Source organism: Camellia sinensis, chromosome 13 (assembly GCF_055761805.1).
Source record: "Camellia sinensis isolate YWXY chromosome 13, ASM5576180v1, whole genome shotgun sequence".
NCBI lineage: Eukaryota > Viridiplantae > Streptophyta > Magnoliopsida > Ericales > Theaceae > Camellia > Camellia sinensis.
The window spans coordinates 97,909,062-97,929,372 of record NC_138973.1 but is presented as its reverse complement, the minus strand read 5'-3'; the positions used below and the strand labels follow the sequence as shown (position 1 = coordinate 97,929,372).

At 33.6% G+C, this 20,311-nt stretch overlaps 1 protein-coding gene across 1 annotated transcript; it reads left to right on the top strand.

Moving 5' to 3' along the window:
• The first annotated feature begins 13,114 nt into the window (after positions 1–13,114).
• LOC114317260 (uncharacterized) lies at positions 13,115–17,504 on the top strand. Its single transcript, XM_082901342.1, has 2 exons — positions 13,115–15,813; positions 16,861–17,504. The coding sequence occupies exons 1-2, from the start codon at positions 13,164–13,166 to the stop codon at positions 17,283–17,285; spliced, it is 3,075 nt and encodes a 1,024-aa protein (XP_082757468.1). The 5' UTR covers positions 13,115–13,163; the 3' UTR covers positions 17,286–17,504.
• The last annotated feature ends 2,807 nt before the right edge of the window (positions 17,505–20,311 follow it).

Below are 20,311 nucleotides of genomic sequence, written 5' to 3'. Positions count from 1 at the left end.
TGTTTTCATCAGAGGGTCATAGTGTGCACCTCGAGTGGTGATTGTTTTTACTTTTGGGGGGACAGGGTTGATCGGGTCTTATCGCCAGTATTTGATCCTTGTAGTAGGAACGAGCTTAGTGGTCTTCTTGCTACTCTCTTGGATGGTGAGAGTGACGGGACTCAAGTCGAGTTACCAAGGGTAGTTTGTGAATACCCAGACGTGTTTCCCGAGGATCTTACTAGTTTGCCACCCCACCAGGGGATTGAGTTTACCATGACTTAGTGCTTGGAATGGCACCAATTTCTATGGCGCCGTATAGATTTGCACCCATAGAGTTACATGAGTTGAAGATTAAACTCCAAGAACTTTTAGACAAAGGTTTCATTCGCCCTAGTACGTCGCCTTGGGGAGCGCCAGCTCTCTTTGCGAAGAAGAAGGATGGGTCATTGCGGTTGTGTATCGACTACCATAAATTGAATCGAGTTACCGTCAAGAACAAATACCCTTTACCCAGAATAGATGACTTGTTTGATCAACTTAAAGGGTCTTCTTGCTTTTTGAAGATAGATTTGAGGTTAGGGTACCATCAGTTGAGAGTCCGAGAGGAGGACATCTAGAAAACGGGCTTTCGTACGCGTTATGGCCACCATGAGTTCCTTCTAATGCCATTTGGGTTGACTAATGCATCGGCTTCTTTCATGGATTTGATGAAACAAATTTTTAGGGAGTACTTTGACCATTTTATGGTCGTCTTTGTAGACAACATCCTAATTTATTCGACTTCCGAGGAAGAACACGAGGCACACTTGAGGGTAGTGCTTGACTTGCTTAGAAAACATCAGTTGTATGCCAAATTTGAGAAGTGTGAGTTTTGGCTCACCGAGGTGAGGTTTTTTGGTCATGTGGTGTCAAGAGAGGAAGTAACTGTAGATTCTTCGAAGATAGATTCTGTACAGGATTGGGAGCAACGTAAAAATGTTTTTGAGATTCAGAGTTTCTTGGGATTGGCGGGGTACTATCGGTGTTTTGTAAGAGACTTTTCTAGATTAGCCGCGCCTTTCACTAGGTTGACTAGAAAGGGGGTTAAGTTTATGTGGTGTGAGGCTTGTGAAGAGTCTTTTCAAGAACTCAAAACTAGATTGACTATGGCACCAGTGTTGATCATTCCGGAGAGAGGTTTGGGTTATACCGTTTTTTGTGATATGCAAGGGGAAAAGGTTGTAGCCTACGATTCACAGAAATTGAAAACTCATGAAAAGAATTACCCTACCCACGATTTAGAGTTAGCCGCAGTAGTGTTTGCCTTGAAGATTTGGAGGCATTATTTGTATGGTGAGAAGTTTGAGGTTTTCTCTGATCACAAGAGCTTGAAGTATTTGTTTTCCCAAAAAGATTTGAATTTATGTCAATGGAGGTGGATGGAATTTTTGGAGGATTACGACTTTGAACTGCACTATCATCCGGGAAAGGACAATGTAGTGGCCGATGCCTTAAGTCGAAAAACCATGAGTAGTTTGGCGAGTGTGGCCGTACAGAAGTGGGTTATGTTGGGTGAAGTTGGCAAGTTTGAATTGCAATTGGGCGAGTCCGAAGAGGGTGCAACATTGTTTACCTTGAGTGCTCAACCTGTCTTGATCAAAAAGTTGTAGAGGCACAACAAGGTGACCGTGAAGTAGAGTCAATTCGTGATAGAATCTCCAATGGGAAGGAAGAGATGGGTTTGAACATTCACTTAGATCAGTGTGTACGTTACCTAGATCGTCTGTTTGTGCCTGAATACTGTAGGGAGGACGTGCTTCGGGAGTTCCATCACTCACACCTTGCAGTACATCTGGGAGGCACCAAAATGTATCGTGACCTTAGCTGTCAGTTTTGGTGAAGGGGTATGAAGCAGGATGTCGCATCCTTTGTGTCCAAATGCCTTACTTGTCAGCAAGTGAATGCTGAACATCAAAGACCAGCGGGTTTGTTGCAACCCTTACCAATAGCCGAGTGGAAGTGGAAGCACGTTACCATGGACTTCGTAGTTAGGCTTCCTAGAACACAGCGAGGCAATGATGCCATTTGGGTAATTGTTGATAGGTTGACAAAGTCCACACATTTCATTCCAATGCGTACTAGCGACTCAGTTGAGTACTTGGCAGAATTGTATGTTAGAGAGATAGTTCGGCTTCATGGGGTTCCGATAACCATTGTGTCGGATAGGGGTCCTTTTCTCGCCCAGTTGTGATAGAGCCTTCAAGAGGCATTGGGAACCAAGTTGACCTTTAGCACAACTTACCACCCTCAAACCGATGGGCAGTCGGAACGCATCATTCAGATTTTGGAGGACATGCTTTGAGCTTGTGTCCTAGATTTCATTGGGTCTTGGGAGAGGCACTTACCATTGATTGAATTCGCCTTGCCTACAACAATAGTTATCAGACAACCGAGAAAGTTGCTCTCATTCAGAAGAGGTTAGCTACGGCCCAAAGCCGACAAAAGAGTTATGCCAATACAAGGAGATGACCCTTATCTTTCGAAGTAGGTGACCATGTTTTCTTTAAGATCTCACCTAGCGGGGTTTAATGAGGTTTGGCAAGAGTGGGAAGTTGTCTCCGAGGTTTATTGGACCTTTCGAGATATTAGAGAGAATCGAAGGAGTGGCATACCGGTTAGCTTTACCACCACAACTGTTTGGGGTTCATAATGTGTTTCACGTGTCTATGCTTAGGAAGTACGAACCCGACCCTTCTCATGTGTTGGATTGGTTCAATTTGGAGGTAGATGAGGATGCCTCCTACGAAGAACGACCAGTTCAAATCTTAGACGCTCGAGAGCAAGTGCTACGAGGCAAAACCATACCGTTAGTGAAGGTGTTGTGCAGACACCACGGAGTTGAGGAAGCTACATGGGAAACGGAGGCGGAAGTCCGCTCCAAGTATCCAGATTTGTTTGAAAATGTTTAGTTGTTTGTTTTAAATTTGTAATGTTCCCTAGTGTCGAAAGGAGAAAGTGTTAAATTATGGATCACGTGTTGTCGTCTGTATTGCTAATCTGAGCATGAGATTATGAGGGAATGATATTGTGCTAAACATGATTTATTTCATGTCTTGTATAAACGATTGTTGTTTTGATGGAATGATGATAAAGAGAAAGGCAAATGTTGGTTCAATGTTGATGTTGTGACTTGATAATGTTGCTAGATTGGTCATAATTACTATAACCCTTCATTTGGTTAGTTGGTCTAAATTTTGGGGATGAAATTTCCTATGGTGGGGAGGTTGTGACGACCCGGTCTTTGTTTTCTTTCTTTCTCTTTCTTCTTCACTTCATTCCCTTTTACTCTCGTTGGGTTTGAAACATTCAGAATTTATTTTCAGATAAAGTTCTTGCTCTTGTTTTGTTCGGTGTTGAATTTCACTTGTTCCAGGGGGTGCTCAGTCCGGAGTGTCCGAGAGTGATCAACCAGAGTTTTGGGCTCCTAGGCTAGGGCCACACGTGCAGGGGCCCAACACCGCACGTATTGAGCCCACACGTGCGGAAGGGTTAGGCCACATATGCGGGAAGCAGGCAGCCGCACGTGTGGGACGGGCCTGAGTCTGAATCTCTATTTTTTTTTTGCTCTTTTGGCCGAGCTGTATCTCACTTTGGGGCTCCTTTCTCTCACTCCAAAGGTCATATTTGCTCTCCCTTCTCTCTAGAAAACCCTCATAAAACACTTAAACTCCTTGATTCTTGCAATCCTTTGGGTCTAGATCATCATCATCTCTCACGCATCTTGAAGATCAAGAGCTAGAGATTCATTTGGGTGGTGAAAGTCAAAGGACTCTCATCTTTTGGTTCTAGGGTTTCTTCTCTCCATCTCCTCCAAAATCTTAAGGTAGGGATTTCTTGAGTTCTATATACATGTTTTGCTATATTAATGATGATTTAAAAGCTTTCTTGAAGTTACTGTGTTGATTTTTATTTTGCTCCAAATGTAGAGAAAGTTTTAAAGAAATGGGTTTTGATCTCACTCCTTTTTCTATCCATGAGGATGTTCCTTTTATAAAACTCAAGAAAATATTATTTTAGTTGGGTTTCACCATGAAATGGGAAAAAGATGGGTTTTTGATGAAAACCCTAGAAATTTGGAGATTTTTGGAAAATGTGGAGGAACCTATGGGTTTTTTTCTTCCTTGTCTTGTGCTAAATGAGTGAAAGAAGGTAGATTTTATAATATGTTTTGCAAAGAGGATAACCTTCTTGATACATGAGGACTGGGAATTTATTGAAGACTATTGTTGAATGCATGAACATGTTTAGTGGCAAAAATGGCAAATTGTTGAGCACTAAGGATTATGGAATTGAAAATATTAGGAATTTGATATTCGGACAATTTCATATAGTCTTGAAGAGACTAAAATGCTAAGGATTGTGTATGATGAAAATTATTGCTATGTGTTATTGGCAGTGTTGAGCATATGGTTGTTTTGCAAATAACATTAGAGAGAAGAAACGAGAAATGTGATTCTTTGATACTATTATGGAGATACATAAAAATAGAGAAATGCTATAAGGCATGGAGAATTCTGTGCATTCCACACTCATTCAATTTATTATTTAGCATTATAAATTTATTTTGGAAACATTCTCTTCATGAAAAGTATATATTGTAATAAGAACAATCAAAATGTTTAAGGGGTAAATACGTTGGTAAGTCCGGTTAGGAGATGTAGATGAGATTGATAAGTTGGCCTGAGTGTCCGGGGTGAAAAACCGAAAACACTTGCGGAGGAGGTACCACTTCCCTTCCGGATAGCAACTGGTAAAGTGGGGTATTTGGTGGTGCTTGTTGAGCCTACTTGCAGACACCAGCCTAGGGATTACCAGTGTCCTATTTACCGCCCCTATTGATTTAAAATTGGAAGTTTTGGAAATTGTTGAATTGCAAACCGTTATTGAAAAATGATGATTATTAAGAAGAACATGAATTGAAATCTTCTTTAAAATAGTATCGCATGGCATTAACATTTGCATTTTACATTGAGAGTTGCATAACTGTATATACTTTGTGAGACTTCTCTACTGGGCTTTATGCTCACTCATATGGGACTTTGGTGCAGGTAAAGATGTGATGATCCCGCCAAACTGAGGGTGTGGATATGTTTTGGTGAAGAGTAGATTGCTTTATTTTTGTTGTGAATTTTTGTAAGCCAAGGGCTAAACGTGTGTGGGTCCGAGAGACCATTTTGTGTAACTGAGCTATTGCCTCGGAATATGTAAGCCCTTAAGGGCATTTTATTTGTTTTGAGACTAGATGCTTCACATGTTACAAATTCATGTGTCCTTCTTTAGCATTGAATGTATATCCGCATGCGGAACTTTTGTATAAAACCTTGGAGATTTATGATGTAAAGGTTGGAGAATGGTTATATTTAATTAATAAATGTGGCATGATGTATTATACACGTTGGGTTTATTTCAGGGCGTGACATCAACGTTGTCAAAACTCGATCTTCACCTCACACAACGAAGCTCTCGAGAAGTTAACCAACTTTGATGAAGAACCTATGGCAGAACTCTAATAGATCTTAAGAAATCAGGGTTTTGATCCAATTTGGCGTAGGGAAAAGTAGAGAGAAGGGAGAGGAAATGTTTTTAGAGAGAGTGATATATACAAAAGTGATCTAAAATATCAGATTCACGAATTGATATAACATGGTCTGCTTGGGCGTCGAATACATCTTCCCAGTACTTTTGCAGACAGGTCCAACTTCTGGAACCAAACATTCTCCGCTCGAGCGTATAAACGGCCGCTCGAGCAGACAAGCAACTTCGATCCCCGACCTGCCCAGTCGAAGTGGCAAAACATGAAAGAAGGATCGAAACCGGAATCGCTACATGGTGTGACACTAAAAAACTCTTTAGTGTACTTTTTTTAAATGTGACACTCCAATGGCACGCAAATGAGTCATTACACATCCAAAAGGACTAAATGGATCACAAGAAAAAATATGGGACTATATGGATTACAAGTCCAAAATATAGGACTTATTGGTCAATCTCTCTTTACTCATTTATTTATTTATTTTTATCTTATATCTTATAATTCTCATTAACTATAGATCAATATACTGTGCTATTTATAATTTTTATTAGTATTCTCATTCTACAATTTATAAAATTAACCTATTTAGCATCCCATGCCCGTTCCTATCAGCTCCACTGCTATCTCCCGATTTGCCCCACCCTTAATATGATATGGGGTGGGGTGGGGAAGGATTACTACAAACTCCATCTGCGACCATCCCTGGCCCCACCCCTCTACCAATCACAAGTCTCCTCTGACACCATTTGATTATACCCCAGTAGCACTAAGGTCTCATTTGTCAATAGGATAAAATAACCAAAAAGTCACTACAAGTTGTTACATTACTCTTTTTTACCTTTTTGCTCATTTTTTTCCCCCGTAAAAATCAAAAGGTCAACTAAAATAGCCAATTCCCAAATGAGGCCTAAATAGCTTTTCTAGCGAAGTGACCATACTTCAAGATGCTGATGTGATATTTACTTTTATTTTTGTTGTTTCAACTTTTTTAGGATAAATTACACTGTTAATCCCCATACTGGGGCCTTATCTTATTTTGGTCCCTATAATCTTAATCCGCTCAATTTTAACTATGAATTTTTTTGTTTGGTCTCAAATTAGCCTAATTGATTCTAATTGTTAGTATTTTTGTTTTCAAAAATACGCACATGAGCGACATGTGTCATGGTGTTAGCAAAAAAATTGTAAATTTAATTAATTCAATGACTTAAACTCAACAAATTCAGTAATAATTTTCCGTAAAGAGTCCTAACGACATTATCAATTGGATCAAATTAATGCAAAATCTAAAATTAAGGATTAAAATTGAACCAATTGAAATTGTAGGGAATACTGCTCTAATTTGTCTGAACTTTTATTATATACATTTGGGTAAGTTATGATGATAGTCCCGGTACTTTCGTAATTGTGTCATTTTAGTCCTTATAATTTCATTTAGCTCGATTTTGGCCTTGAATTTGTGAATTTCTTTCAATTTGGTCCAATTGATTGCAATTTTTAACAAATTTTTATGAAAAATATGCAAACAAGTGTCACGTGCCATATTTTTAAGGGCAAAATTATAAACTTATTCAACCTAGTGAGTTCACCTCAACCAATTTAGTGATATTTTTTCGTAAAAAATACTAACGATATCAATTGGACCAAATCGATTCAAAATTTAAAATTAAGGGCTAAAATTGAGCCAATTGAAAGTGTAGGGACCAAAATAACACAAAGAGCAAAGTATAGGGATTACTAGTGTAATTTGTCCATTTGTGTTTAATAAAATTTATATTTCTGGAACCTATCTAACGAGATCAATGAACAATATCAAATAGAAAATTTGTAAAAATAAAATATATACTTTTTAACTGTACGAAACTGAGATTTTTCTAAATTTTCCCTAGTTTTAAAATTTAATATTTTGTCAATTTCGCATAACAAATGTTATATACAATTGTTTCACTACAAAATTATTTTATATTTAATATTGATCTTGATATATCTTAAATAATAAATTTTAAAAAATCAAATGTGTAATATAAAAATTATAACAAATATAAAAATAACAAAATTTCTCCATATTAGCAAAGTTGATATCCTGTGTCATGTTTTCCTATAGTGCCCTTTGTAGTGTTTTAAAAGTGTCATTGTTTTGGGGAGTTTTTTTGGGATAAATTATGTGAATGGTTCTTATAATTTATATAATGTGTCAATTTGGCCCATATTATTTTAATTTGTTCGATTTTATCTCTTAATTTAACAGATTGTGTCATATTGGTCCAATAAATAATAGCCGTTAGGTTTGGTGGACGGAAACTCAATTTGGTCCATATAGTTTACACGATGTGTCAGTTTGGTCCCTATAAAAATTGAGCAAATTAAAATAATAGGGAGCAAATTGGCAAATCGTTTGAGCACGTGACAATTTTTTGTCCATCAAACCTAACAGCTGTTATTTGTTGGACCAATAAAACACAATCTATTAAATTAAGGGGTAAAATCGAATAAATTGAAACAACATGAACTAAATTAACATATCGTATAAACTACGTGGACCATTTACATAATTTGCGTTTTTTTGTCCTTTTGTTACGCATTTGTCTTGTTTCTCACAACTTGCACATCTCTATCACGAAAAGTTATTTCATAGATCTGAGGTGTAATTTGAGTGAGCTTAATCCGAGCAACTGAAGTTTAGCTTGAAATTTTTTAAGGCTTCGAAAAAATATTTTTAAATTCGATAGAAGTTTGAGCAAAAATCTAAATTAAATTTGAGCAGGCTTGAGAAAAAATATCAAACAATCGAAGCAACCTTTAACCTGAATTATATTTGTAAATATATAAAAATATTAAAATTTACCTCTATATTATTAGCCATTAAATAATATTAAAGTAATTTAGAACGTTAGATCTTATTGAATATACACAAATAATACAATATAAAATTTTACTTATTTATTTTTTCGCACTCATAAATTGTAAATACCATCATAACGACATATTTTTACATTATATAAATTATATGTTTTGATGTTATTAATGATTTTATAAAATATATATATATATATATATAAATAGTCTAATGTTAACAAATTAATTAACTTAGTTGCCCTAAGATGAAAGAAAGAAAACAAATTGAAATTTATGTGCAATTCGGGCAACTTCGGTAATTCGAGTTTAGCTCTGGTCGGGTTTAGGCAAATAATCTCAAGTTGCAATTCAAGCTTGAGCGGGCCTAGACACTCTCAACACAACTTGAGTTAAACTTAGACAACCTCTTAACTTGTCCAAACTCGCCCGAGTTGCACCCTCCAACATAGGGGTGATCATGAATCCGTCAAACCCGATCGAACCGATCCAACCTAATTGATTTTATACGGATGTGTGTCTTTTAGTGCATGGATGTGGATGAAATATTTCAAAATTCACAGATATGGTTTAGGAGGTGGATCAACCATCTAACACCCGCATAAACTTGATCCACCTGTAGGTTCAAAAAAAAAAACAAAAAAAAAAAGAAAGAAAGAAGGAAAGAAAGAAAGAAACTGCTAACAAGTAACAATATAGAGTATAAATAATAAAATCTATATTTTTGTAAAAATAGAAAACAATACCTTAAAAATATCCATGCATAGTGCCATGGCCTATTATAGACAAAAAATACATATTTTTTAAAATATCCATGCAAGGGCAAGATGTAAAAATTATGAATTACAATTCAAAAAAATGCCTAAAATTTGTAAAGTCCAAACCACCAGATCGATCGTATCCATCAGCCAACCCGTACGACCTGCTCAATTTGCATCTGCCAAACCAGTGGAAGGATATGGATTGACTTTTTACAATCCATTTAATTTTAGACGAATGGCGAATGAGATGTCACTCGACCCAACCCGAGCTTCATTCACCCCTACTCCAATGTATTCTCACCTCTGATGTAGATGAGTTACATTACTTTTGTATATTTTATTGAGAAAATTATCATTCAAAGGGGATTTTTAAAAATTATTATATATTAGTAAAAATGTTTATCATTTTAATTATTAATATTTATAATGTTTATTATTATTTTGTAAATATTTTTTCATACTATCACTGGTGAGTAATTTTCCTTATTTTATTATTAATAAAATATTGGCACATTAAATAATAAACTAATGAACTAAAAATATGTTTCCAAAAATAAGTTATTTATTTTTTTTAGAGATAAATAAGATAAAATAATAACACTACGATTATTAAATTAATTTAATTTTTTTAATAGATGATATAAACGAAAGACATTATAAAATAAAGCTCAGATAATCGAAAAAGAACTCGTGGTTGGCCCTACAAGTCCCTTAAGTATTCTAAAGTTTTAATTTGAACTTGAGAAAAGCCAAGCCTTAAACAAAATATGCATAAAATTTGAATTTGATGTTAGATCTAGTCTTGATTTTGATGATCTAAACCATTCATTTGGTATGGTTTTTCCTATATATGTCATCCCTAGTAAAAATTAAGTCAATCTAATGATCATAACATCTATACTATATATTAAGCAAAAGGGGATTTCTAACCCCAAGGCCTGTGGGAGCTCCAGTATGCCAATCCTAATTTTCTAATTTTTTATTTTTTTTTAAAAAAAAATTAACCTCAGCATTTATTAATTTCTCTCAACCCACAAGAGTTTTTGACTTCTCTCATAATTACTACAGTACCTTTTCCAAAACAAATAATTTGTATATTAAAAAAAATTTAAAACAAATATAAATATCTACATCTATATCTATTTATTTATTTATATCTATCTCTAACCCACAAGTTTTGTGGGAGTTCCAATATCTGAACCTTAATTTCTTAATTTTTTTTGATTTTTTTTGAAAAAAAAAACTTAGCACTTATTAAATTCTTCCAAGTCTTTTTAACTTCTTCAATTCAACACTCTTTTTAACTTTTCACATATCTATTGCAAACAGTGAGTCTCCTTTTTGTTTTCTCCTACTTGACTTCTCACTTCTATACTTTCAACTTCAGTGACCACGTATGCAAACAGTAAGTCTTCTTTTTGTTTTCTCCTTCTTGACTTTTCCTTTTGTTTACTGTTTTAATATTGTAATTAGATAACGCATAAAAATATTTGTAATTTGTCTAGCGAATAAAAAAATATTATTTGATTTTTTAATATGATTGAAGTTAGATAAATATAAATCCTCACAAAGAAAAAAATGTGATTATAATTAGTTGAATGATTCTTTTTTTTAATGTGATTGTAGTTAGTTTAATAGTTCTTTTTTTCATTTATTTATTTTATTATGTGAAAAATGTGATGTGATTGTAGTTTGTTCAATGGCTCTTTTTTTTAACATGATTGTTGTAGTTAGTTCAATGATTTTTTGTTAATGTTATTTAATCTTTTTATTTACTATTTTAATTTTATTTTTAATATGATTGAAGTTAAATAAACATAAACACTCACAAAGAAAAAAATGTGATTGTAATGTGATGTGATTGTAGTTTGTTCAATGACTCTTTTTTTTAATATGATTGTTGTAGTTAGTTCAATGGTTTTTTTTTTTAATGTTATTTAATATTTTTATTTTATTTTTAATATGATTGAAGTTAGATAAATATAAACACTCACAAAGAAAAAAAATGTGATTGTAGTTAGTTCAATGGTTCTTTTTTTTTTTTAATGTGATTGTAGGTTAGTCAATGGTTCTTTTTTTCATTTATTTATTTATTTTATTATGAGAAAAATGTGATGTGATTGTAGTTTGTTCAATGGTTCTTTTTTTTTAATGTAATTTAATCTTTTATTTACTATTTTAATGGTTTTTCTTTACAATTATTTATGAAAAAAATATGATTGCAGTTAGATAGCATAAAAATATTTGTGATTTGATTTGATTTTTTTCTGATTTGATTTTTAAAGTACCAATTATTGATAATGATTAGATTGTATTTTGAAAAAAAAAATTCTAATTGATTTTTTTTACTCACTGTGTTTTTTGAAAAAAAATTATTGTGCTTTTTTAACTATCAATTCACTTAATTTGTGATTTGATTTTTAACTGAATGTGTTTTTTGAAAATCAAAATGGATTGTACTCATTAGGGTCACGTAATGTACCAATTATTGATGATAATTAGATTGTATTTTGACCCCCAAAAAAAATTATAATTGATCTTTTTAACTCACTATGTTTTTTGAAAAACAAATTATTGTGTTTTTTAAATTATTGATGATGATTAGATAACATTAAAAAAATTGTGATTTGTATGATTGAAGTTATCTCCTTTTGTTTATAATTTTATTTTTTAATATGATTGAAGTTAGATAAACATAAACACTCACAAAAAGAAAAATGTGATTGTAGTTTGTTCAGTGGTTCTAAATAATCTTTTTTATTTACTATTTTAATGGTTATTTTTTTCAATTATTTTTTTATTATGAGAAAAGTGTCATTGTAGTTAGATAGCATTAAAAAAATCGTGATTTGTATGATTGAAGTTATCTCATTTTGTTTATAATTTGATTTTTTAATATGATTGAAGTTAACTCACAAAAAGAAAAATGTGATTGTAATTTGTTCAATGGCTCTAAATAATCCCAATCTGAATTTTCTAAATTTTTTATTAAAAAAAACACAGCATTTATTGATTTGGTCAAAATCCACTGATCAACATTTATTAACTTTTTTCAATCTGTATGTCTTTCCACATGCCTGCATTTATTGATTTGGTCAAAATCTCTTGACCAGCATTTAAAATCCCCTCAAACAAATAATTATAGATACAAACCGTGTATATTTACTACAACACCATTTTCAACTTCTCCCATACACTATGGTTAGTAATAAAATTGTTAAATTATTTTTATAAAAAATCTTAAAAAACATAATTTATATATTAAAAAAAATCTAAAACAAATATAAATATCTATAATTATCCCGTGCATAGCACGAGTGATAAGCTAGTTTTTAATTTTATTGCGTTTGTCTCCAAAAGAATAAATCGCCTATTTTCAAAAGGTTAAGGCTATGTGTACTATATATACGTTATGACATTTGTGAGCTTGATTATCACAAATATTGTACCTCAATCACATGGGAGTCATAGCTAAAAACAAAAAAAAAGTTATAATCAAGCACCATATAATCAAAGAGTTTTTAGATCATAACTAAAATAATGTTACAATCAATATCGTATTGAGTCATAACTAATATCACAATATGTACAACAAACTCATAATCAAGTCTTAACTAACACCTCTATATGTAATAAACAAAGTCATAACTATTCCCTTTTTGAAAAATATATTTGTCATTTATTTTATCAAAAAAAAATAAAAATGAGATAAAATAAAAAAAAATTACGATCGTCAAATAGACTTAATTTTTTTTATTTATTTATAAATAATATGTAAAAAACACTTTATAAAATCAATTATTCAAATAATCAAAACCGAACTGCTTGCCCTACAAAGTCGGTCAAGTTTTGTCTCTTTAGCCATTGACTTGACTCTCGTTGACCCGATCACATTATTAAACCAACTAGCAGCCTCAAGTTATGAAACACCTACTACCACCAGCACTCCCCAAGCAACGTTCCACCCAAAAAACCCCGCGAAACCCACCTATAAAATGTTCAAAATAACCCCAATAACAACTTTCCAAATCCTTCTTTCCGTATTCTCCGTACCACTCCTCATCGTGCCCTTGCAAGGAAACTCCCAATCTACTGATTTAGAACAAACAATCCTACTCAGACTCAAACGACACTGGTCCAATCCACCCTCCATCAACCACTGGACACCATTACCACCAAACTCCAACTCCTCCACCCACTGTAATTGGCCTGAGATAACCTGCTTCAATGGCTCCGTCACCGGACTTTCCCTCATTGACAAAAACATCACCGGACCAATCCCACCGTTCATTTGTGACCTCAAAAACCTCACCGCCATTGATCTCCAGTACAATTACATCCCCGGACCCTTCCCTACCGCTCTCTACAACTGTACCAAGCTTGAACATTTAGACCTCTCCCAAAACTTGTTCGTCGGCTGCATTCCAGGCGATGTTGACCGGTTGTCGACTCATCTCCGGACCTTCAACCTCAGCGGCAACAACTTCACCTGCGATATCCCAGCAGCCATCGGGCGGTTCCCCGAGCTCACAACCCTTCGGCTTTTTCTAAATTTGTTTAACGGCTCTTTCCCACCAGAAATTGGCAACCTGTCAAGGCTCGAATGGCTGGAGCTGTCGGACAATGAATTTGCGCCGATGGCGATACCTTCCACCTTTACCCAGTTGAGGAAACTTAAACAACTATTGATCAAAGGTTCAGGTTTGATCGGTGAAATCCCGGAAACAATTGGGAATTTAGCAGAGCTCGAGGAATTGGACTTGTCAAACAATAACTTGACTGGTACAATTCCGAGTGGTTTGCTGCTGCTGAAGAATTTAACAATAGTATATCTCTACAAAAATCACTTGTCCGGGCCAATTCCTCAGCCCATTGAAGCTTTGAAGATGGAGGAATTCGATTTATCCGAAAACAACTTGACAGGAACAATTCCGGATGATTTTGGTACACTAACAGAGTTGTCAGTTTTGTCTCTATTTTCCAATCAACTCTCGGGGGAGATACCGGAAAGCATTAGTCGCCTTCCATCACTGAGATATTTAATATTGTCCAACAACAATCTCTCTGGAACATTGTCACCGGACTTGGGGCAATATTCCATTCTTCAGGGGTTTGAAGTCGCCCAGAACCATTTCACCGGTAAGGTGCCGGAGTACTTGTGCACTAATGGTGGACTAATAGGAATTGCGGCATATGATAACAATTTGAGTGGTGAATTGCCTAACTCACTTGGCAATTGTTCGCGTTTGTTGATTGTTCGGGTTAATAGTAATCTCCTTTCTGGCAGTGTTTCAGCTGGTCTCTGGACATCAACCAATCTGACATTGTTGATGCTTAGCGATAACTCCTTTACCGGTCAGCTTCCAAGAACACTTGCACCAAGTTTGATACGACTCGAGATCAGTAATAACAAGTTTTCCGGTGAAATCTCAACTGGGTTGTCTTCTTGGAAGCATTTAACCGTGTTCAGTGCAAGTAACAACCTCTTTGTTGGTACAATTCCCCAAGAATTGACAACACTTTCTCAATTGACAACTCTCCTGCTAGATGGGAATCTATTTTCCGGTCATCTTCCATCAGATATTGTCTCATGGAAGTCGCTTACCACTCTGAATCTCAGTCGAAACCAACTCTCGGGTTCAATTTCTGCCAAACTTGGTTCTTTACCAAGCCTCACTGTTTTGGACTTGTCAAGGAATGAGTTCTCAGGTCAAATTCCAACTCAGATTGGCCATTTAAAGCTAACTTCCCTCAATTTGTCTTCCAACTGTCTCACTGGAAAAATCCCAGCTGAGTTTGAAAATACTTTTTTCAATGCCAGCTTCTTGAACAACACCGGTCTTTGTGGAAGCAATCCATCACTCGGCCTTGAGATCTGCTCTTCCAGATTTGAAAACTCGAGCAAAATATCCTCCAGGCTTCTCGCTATAATCATAGTTATAGCAACAGTCTTACTTGCATCAGCTACACTACTCACATTCTTTCTAATTAAAACTTGCTGGAAAAAGGAACACAAATCAGTTTCCAAGTGGGAGCTCACTTACTATCACAAGTTGAATTTGCGTTTCAAAGAGTCAGACATTTTGTTAAATTTGACTGAAAATAATGTGATCGGAAGTGGTGGGTCGGGCAAAGTATATCGTGTTGAGTTGAACTGTTCAAGTGAAATTGTAGCAGTTAAGAGGATTCAGAATATCAAGAAGTTGGATCAAAATGTCGAGAAGCAATTCCTAGCAGAAGTTGAGATATTGGGCACGATTCGCCATTCCAACATAGTGAAATTGTTGAGTTGCATTTTTAGTGAGACTACAAAACTTCTTGTTTATGAGTATTTGGGAAACCATAGCTTGGATAGTTGGCTCCATGGAAAAAAGAGGCAAAGCATATCGGATTCAGACCACGGTGTTGTCTTGGATTGGCCTAAGCGGTTGAAAATTGCTGTGGGAGCTGCCCGAGGGCTATGCTACATGCACCATGACTGCAAACCTTCAGTAATTCATCGAGATGTGAAATCGAGCAATATTCTGTTGGATTCTCAATTCAATGCAAAAGTTGCAGATTTCGGCCTAGCCAAGATATTGGCAAACCATGGAGGGCCTAATACGATGTCAACTGTGGTTGGCTCATTTGGGTACATTGCTCCAGGTAATTAACATATAAATTGATTTATAAAAAAAAAAATTAAAGTTAAATGTTTTTTTTTTTAACATTTTTTAATTCATTTTTAAAATGGTTTATTTTTATCATTAATAACTTTGTTCAAATAACTAAAAAATAAATCACTTAGCTTCAAATTGCAGTCGGATTTGGCAGGGGCTAAGTTAAAAAAATTTTATATGTAAAAGTTGTTTTGAAATTGGTTTATCAAAGACGAAAATATGTATATCTTGTCAAAAAGAAATTGAAAAGGTTTGACCCTTATAGCAAATTATGTCATGAGTTTTTAATTTTGTCAATTTAAACAATAATCTTTTGATTTATTTTAAATGTAAACTATCAACCTATTTCCGTTAAGAAAACTTATAGAAAAATAATATTTTAGACATTAAACTCAATGTAGGTATACATAAATATCTAAAATATATTTCTTTCATTGAATTTAATGACTAAAATATTTATATTTTTCTTCATCAATTTACCTTAACAAAAATAGGCAAATGATTTAGATTCAAACAATCAAAAGATTATACTCTAAATTTATAAATCTAAAAACTCGGTTTATTTTGTTACAAAAGTCAAACTCTGATTTATTTTTATTTTTTTTTTATAATGTTTCCAAAAATTTAAAATCTTGGTTCCAAATCACAATAAAAGTTAACAGGGAGCTGAGTTAAAAATTAAGGAAATGTGACAAAATTTAGAAACAATCTACTATAGATGAAAATAAGTAAAATTTTGTCGAAAAACTCCTAAAAAGTTTACTTATTTTTGTCTTTGATGAGTTTTTTTTTTTTTTTTTTTTTTGAAAATTTAAAATTTTGTAGATATGTCTAGTCTAGATTGATGTAAAATCTAAATGCGAAAAAAATTATCTGAAAGTTGTAAAAAGTTCACTAAAACAAAATATATATATATATATATATATAAGACAAAAAAATAATTCAACTTATAAGCTATAACTAAAAGAATCCTAAAATTTATTTTGCATTAATTTTTTTGGCATTCATATTTTAAATTATATATGACTTTCAGAGTATGCTGGGACAAGCAGAGTGAATGAAAAGATTGATGTCTATAGCTTCGGTGTTGTCCTTCTAGAACTAGTTACTGGTAGGAAAGCCAACGATGAAAATGAAGATAGGTGCCTCGCCGATTGGGCATTTCAATATTGCAATCGAAAAGGAAACCACTTAGTTGATGCCCTGGATGAGAAGATTAAAGAACCTCATTATTTGAATGTAATGACTTGTGTTTTCAAGCTTGGGATCTTTTGCACTGGCCCACTTCCGACAAATAGGCCTACCATGAAGGAGGTTTTACAAATCTTGCTCAAATGCAGCCATCAATCAGGATTTGGAGGGGGTAATGTTGGGAGTGACAGTTCTGACTTCTCTAATGATTTTAGGCAGGGGAGCATTTTTGAAGGAGAGGATGGTAGTTTGTTGTCCATTGTTTAGTTACTCTTTTCATTATTGACTATTGCATAAGCATTCGCAATTACTACCTTAAGAAATCAATTCGTCTGGTGCCCTTCGCCGGTTTATTCCTTCCTCGAGCAGAGCAGCAATATGGCAGGATCGCCCTTGTAAAACAAATCAAATTGCTCATTCTAGGCTTGCGAAAAACTATTTCAAGATCAACTCACCAGATAAATAAGCTAAACTCAAACTCATTTTAAAGTTTGGTTAAGTGTTTTTTTTTTTTTTTTTTCCTTCTAAAGATTAATCAATCTACTACTTAATCTAAGCTTACATGCTATAAAAATCAAACTTTTAAAGTTTGATTCATTATTAATTCGATCAAAACTCATTTAAGATTGACTTGAAGAAATATAAATTTGTCAAGTTTGTCATCAAATTTAAATAATCTATTATTCGACTCATTTACACCTTACATAAGCAACTATTTAACATGGTAGTTGATGAGAAATAGTTAGATTTAGCAAGCTATGTGGCTAATCACCATCAACCGTAACTTGGGTGGTATCTTTTGCTTCATTAATGCTGTGTTTAGTTGAGAGATTTAAGGAGAGATTTGGAAAGGGAAAGGAAAAAGGTATATGAAATTAGGTGAAATGTAAGTATATTTTATTCATATTTCACCTAACTTTTCCCTTTTCCTTTCCAAATCTCCTAACCAAACACAGCGTAATAGAACTTCAGGGCTCGAATTAGCCGAAGTACACGTAGGTTAACCCAAATAATCGATTAAAAAAAAAATACACTTATTTTTCTTGTGAAAGGAAGGCATACACACGCATCAAATGAGATGAGAGTTGTGTTTTTTTTTTTTCTTAATTTTATTTTATTTTGTTTTTTTTTTTAAAGATGCTTGAAACTAGCAAGTGGATAACATCTCCACAAAGAAATCAGAACTCTCATCTCCCAAGAGTACACATACGACCTCTATTAATACCCACAAATTTTTGAAGAAATTATAAAAGAATTTCAGAATTGGAGTCTTACAACAAAATAAATTTTGAATTTTAATTTTGTCAATTTAAACCTTAATATTGTAATTTTTGTCCATCTAAATTATTTGCATATTTTTTGATAAGTAAAAGTGATTAAAAATCACATTTTTAGTTATTAAACTCAATGAAAAATAATATTTAAGACATTTTCAATATACCTATATTGAGTATAATGACTAAAATATTATTTTTCCATCATTTTTATTTAATGAACATATGCAAATGATTTAAATTGAAAGCAAATCAAAAAATTAGAATTTAAATTGACAAAATAAAAAATTTAAGATTTATTTTAGAGATTGTTAGGTTTTTGTAATTGGCAATCCCATTTGATGAAACTTCTTTCATTTATAATTTTATTTGCCTTTTTGTTTCAATGAAGCTATGAGTGCTTATATACCAATCTAACCCAAGTTGTGCCCGTGTAGAGGAATTTGTGCTAACATTCAGTATTTTTTGTTTGTCACGTCGCTGACTATAATGACTAAAGTTGTTTGACCACTTGAGCGGTCATTTGTTGCACTGAAGTGGTAGAGTGGTTCATCCAGTATTTTAGTCTGCATTCAGAAATTAGTGAAAGGTCCATCCTTTGTGAAATAATTTGGTGAGAATCTTTTTGTTAGTTTTTGAGGACATTTTGTTTCTAATTTTACCCCTTAATTTATGTGTTGACTTTTTTTTATTTGTTGACTTTTGTTGACTATCTGTTCAATTTTTTTTCTATCTGTTCAAAATGTTTCCCTATCTATTCAATTTTTTCTCCTTATCTGTTCAAATCCATCTGTCCAAATATTATTATTTGTTTAAAACTTTGTTACTGAAATACAGCAAAGCCACTATCTGTTCAAAATAGCAAAACCAAACACACCTCTCCTCTAGAATTTTCTTTCCCAGGAACCAAACAACATGAAATACATACTTAGAGAAATGTAACAGATACTGTTGAAATTCACAAACTTATTTTTCTATCTGTTGAAATTTTCCACCACCAATACTCAAATATAACACAGATATACATAGAGAGAGGGTAGAGAGGGAGGTGATATCTGTCAACCTCAACACCATCTTCAAGGGTTAAAAAAAATTCAAAATCAGATGAAACTAGACCAAACAGAGCTAAAGCACTCTAAATAACTAATCAACAGCAGCCTGGTAACCCCCACCCCCACCCCTACCCCTATCCTCACCCCCAAATCAACCATCCGTCATCATTTCCTCCATTACAATCAAGCAATTCCACAGCTTCTCCTACAAAATCAATACTCAATTTGCAATCACATCAAAGATAAATAAAAATAAATATATATGTATGTGTATGTGTGTATATGCTTCTTACTTCATTTACATATTCACAAGAAGCAATCGTAGCTCTGAAACAGGGAAATTGAAGAGGAAACAACTCTTGAGAAGCATAAAGAAGTGCTGATGTAGCTATTATCGGTCGTTTATACTCTAAAAGCTTGATTTCTATGGTTAAAACAAGCATTAAAATTAGATTTCAAGCTATTTTGTGTATATAGCGAGAATTGAGAATATAATTGATTACGGTAATGCGATTTGAAGATAATTTTTAAAGCTTGGTCTTTGAGTGATTGAGCCGATGTTGGATCTTCGACCAAAAAAATAATAAAGAACAAAAAGAATACTTGACCAGATTTGTTATGTGATGGGAACCAATAGTTAACAAAAGTGAAAATTAAAATTGAAATAGAAAAACCAAACCACTAGAAAAAAACCATTTAACTATAAAACTTTAAGCACTAAAAAATTAACTAGTGAGGTGCTGAGGTATATGCCTATATATATAATTACAAAACTATTAATAGTCCCAACATAGTGACTAGCAACTGATGTCTGATGCATAAATTATTGGACACTGACCCTCTTTTGTGAAGCCTTTTTTTTTTTAAAAAAAAAAAATTGAAAATTGATAATTAGAAGATAAAAGTTAAAGATATACAGCTACAAAATTATTCGTTTTTTCAACTTATTTAAGTTATTTTCTCTCAA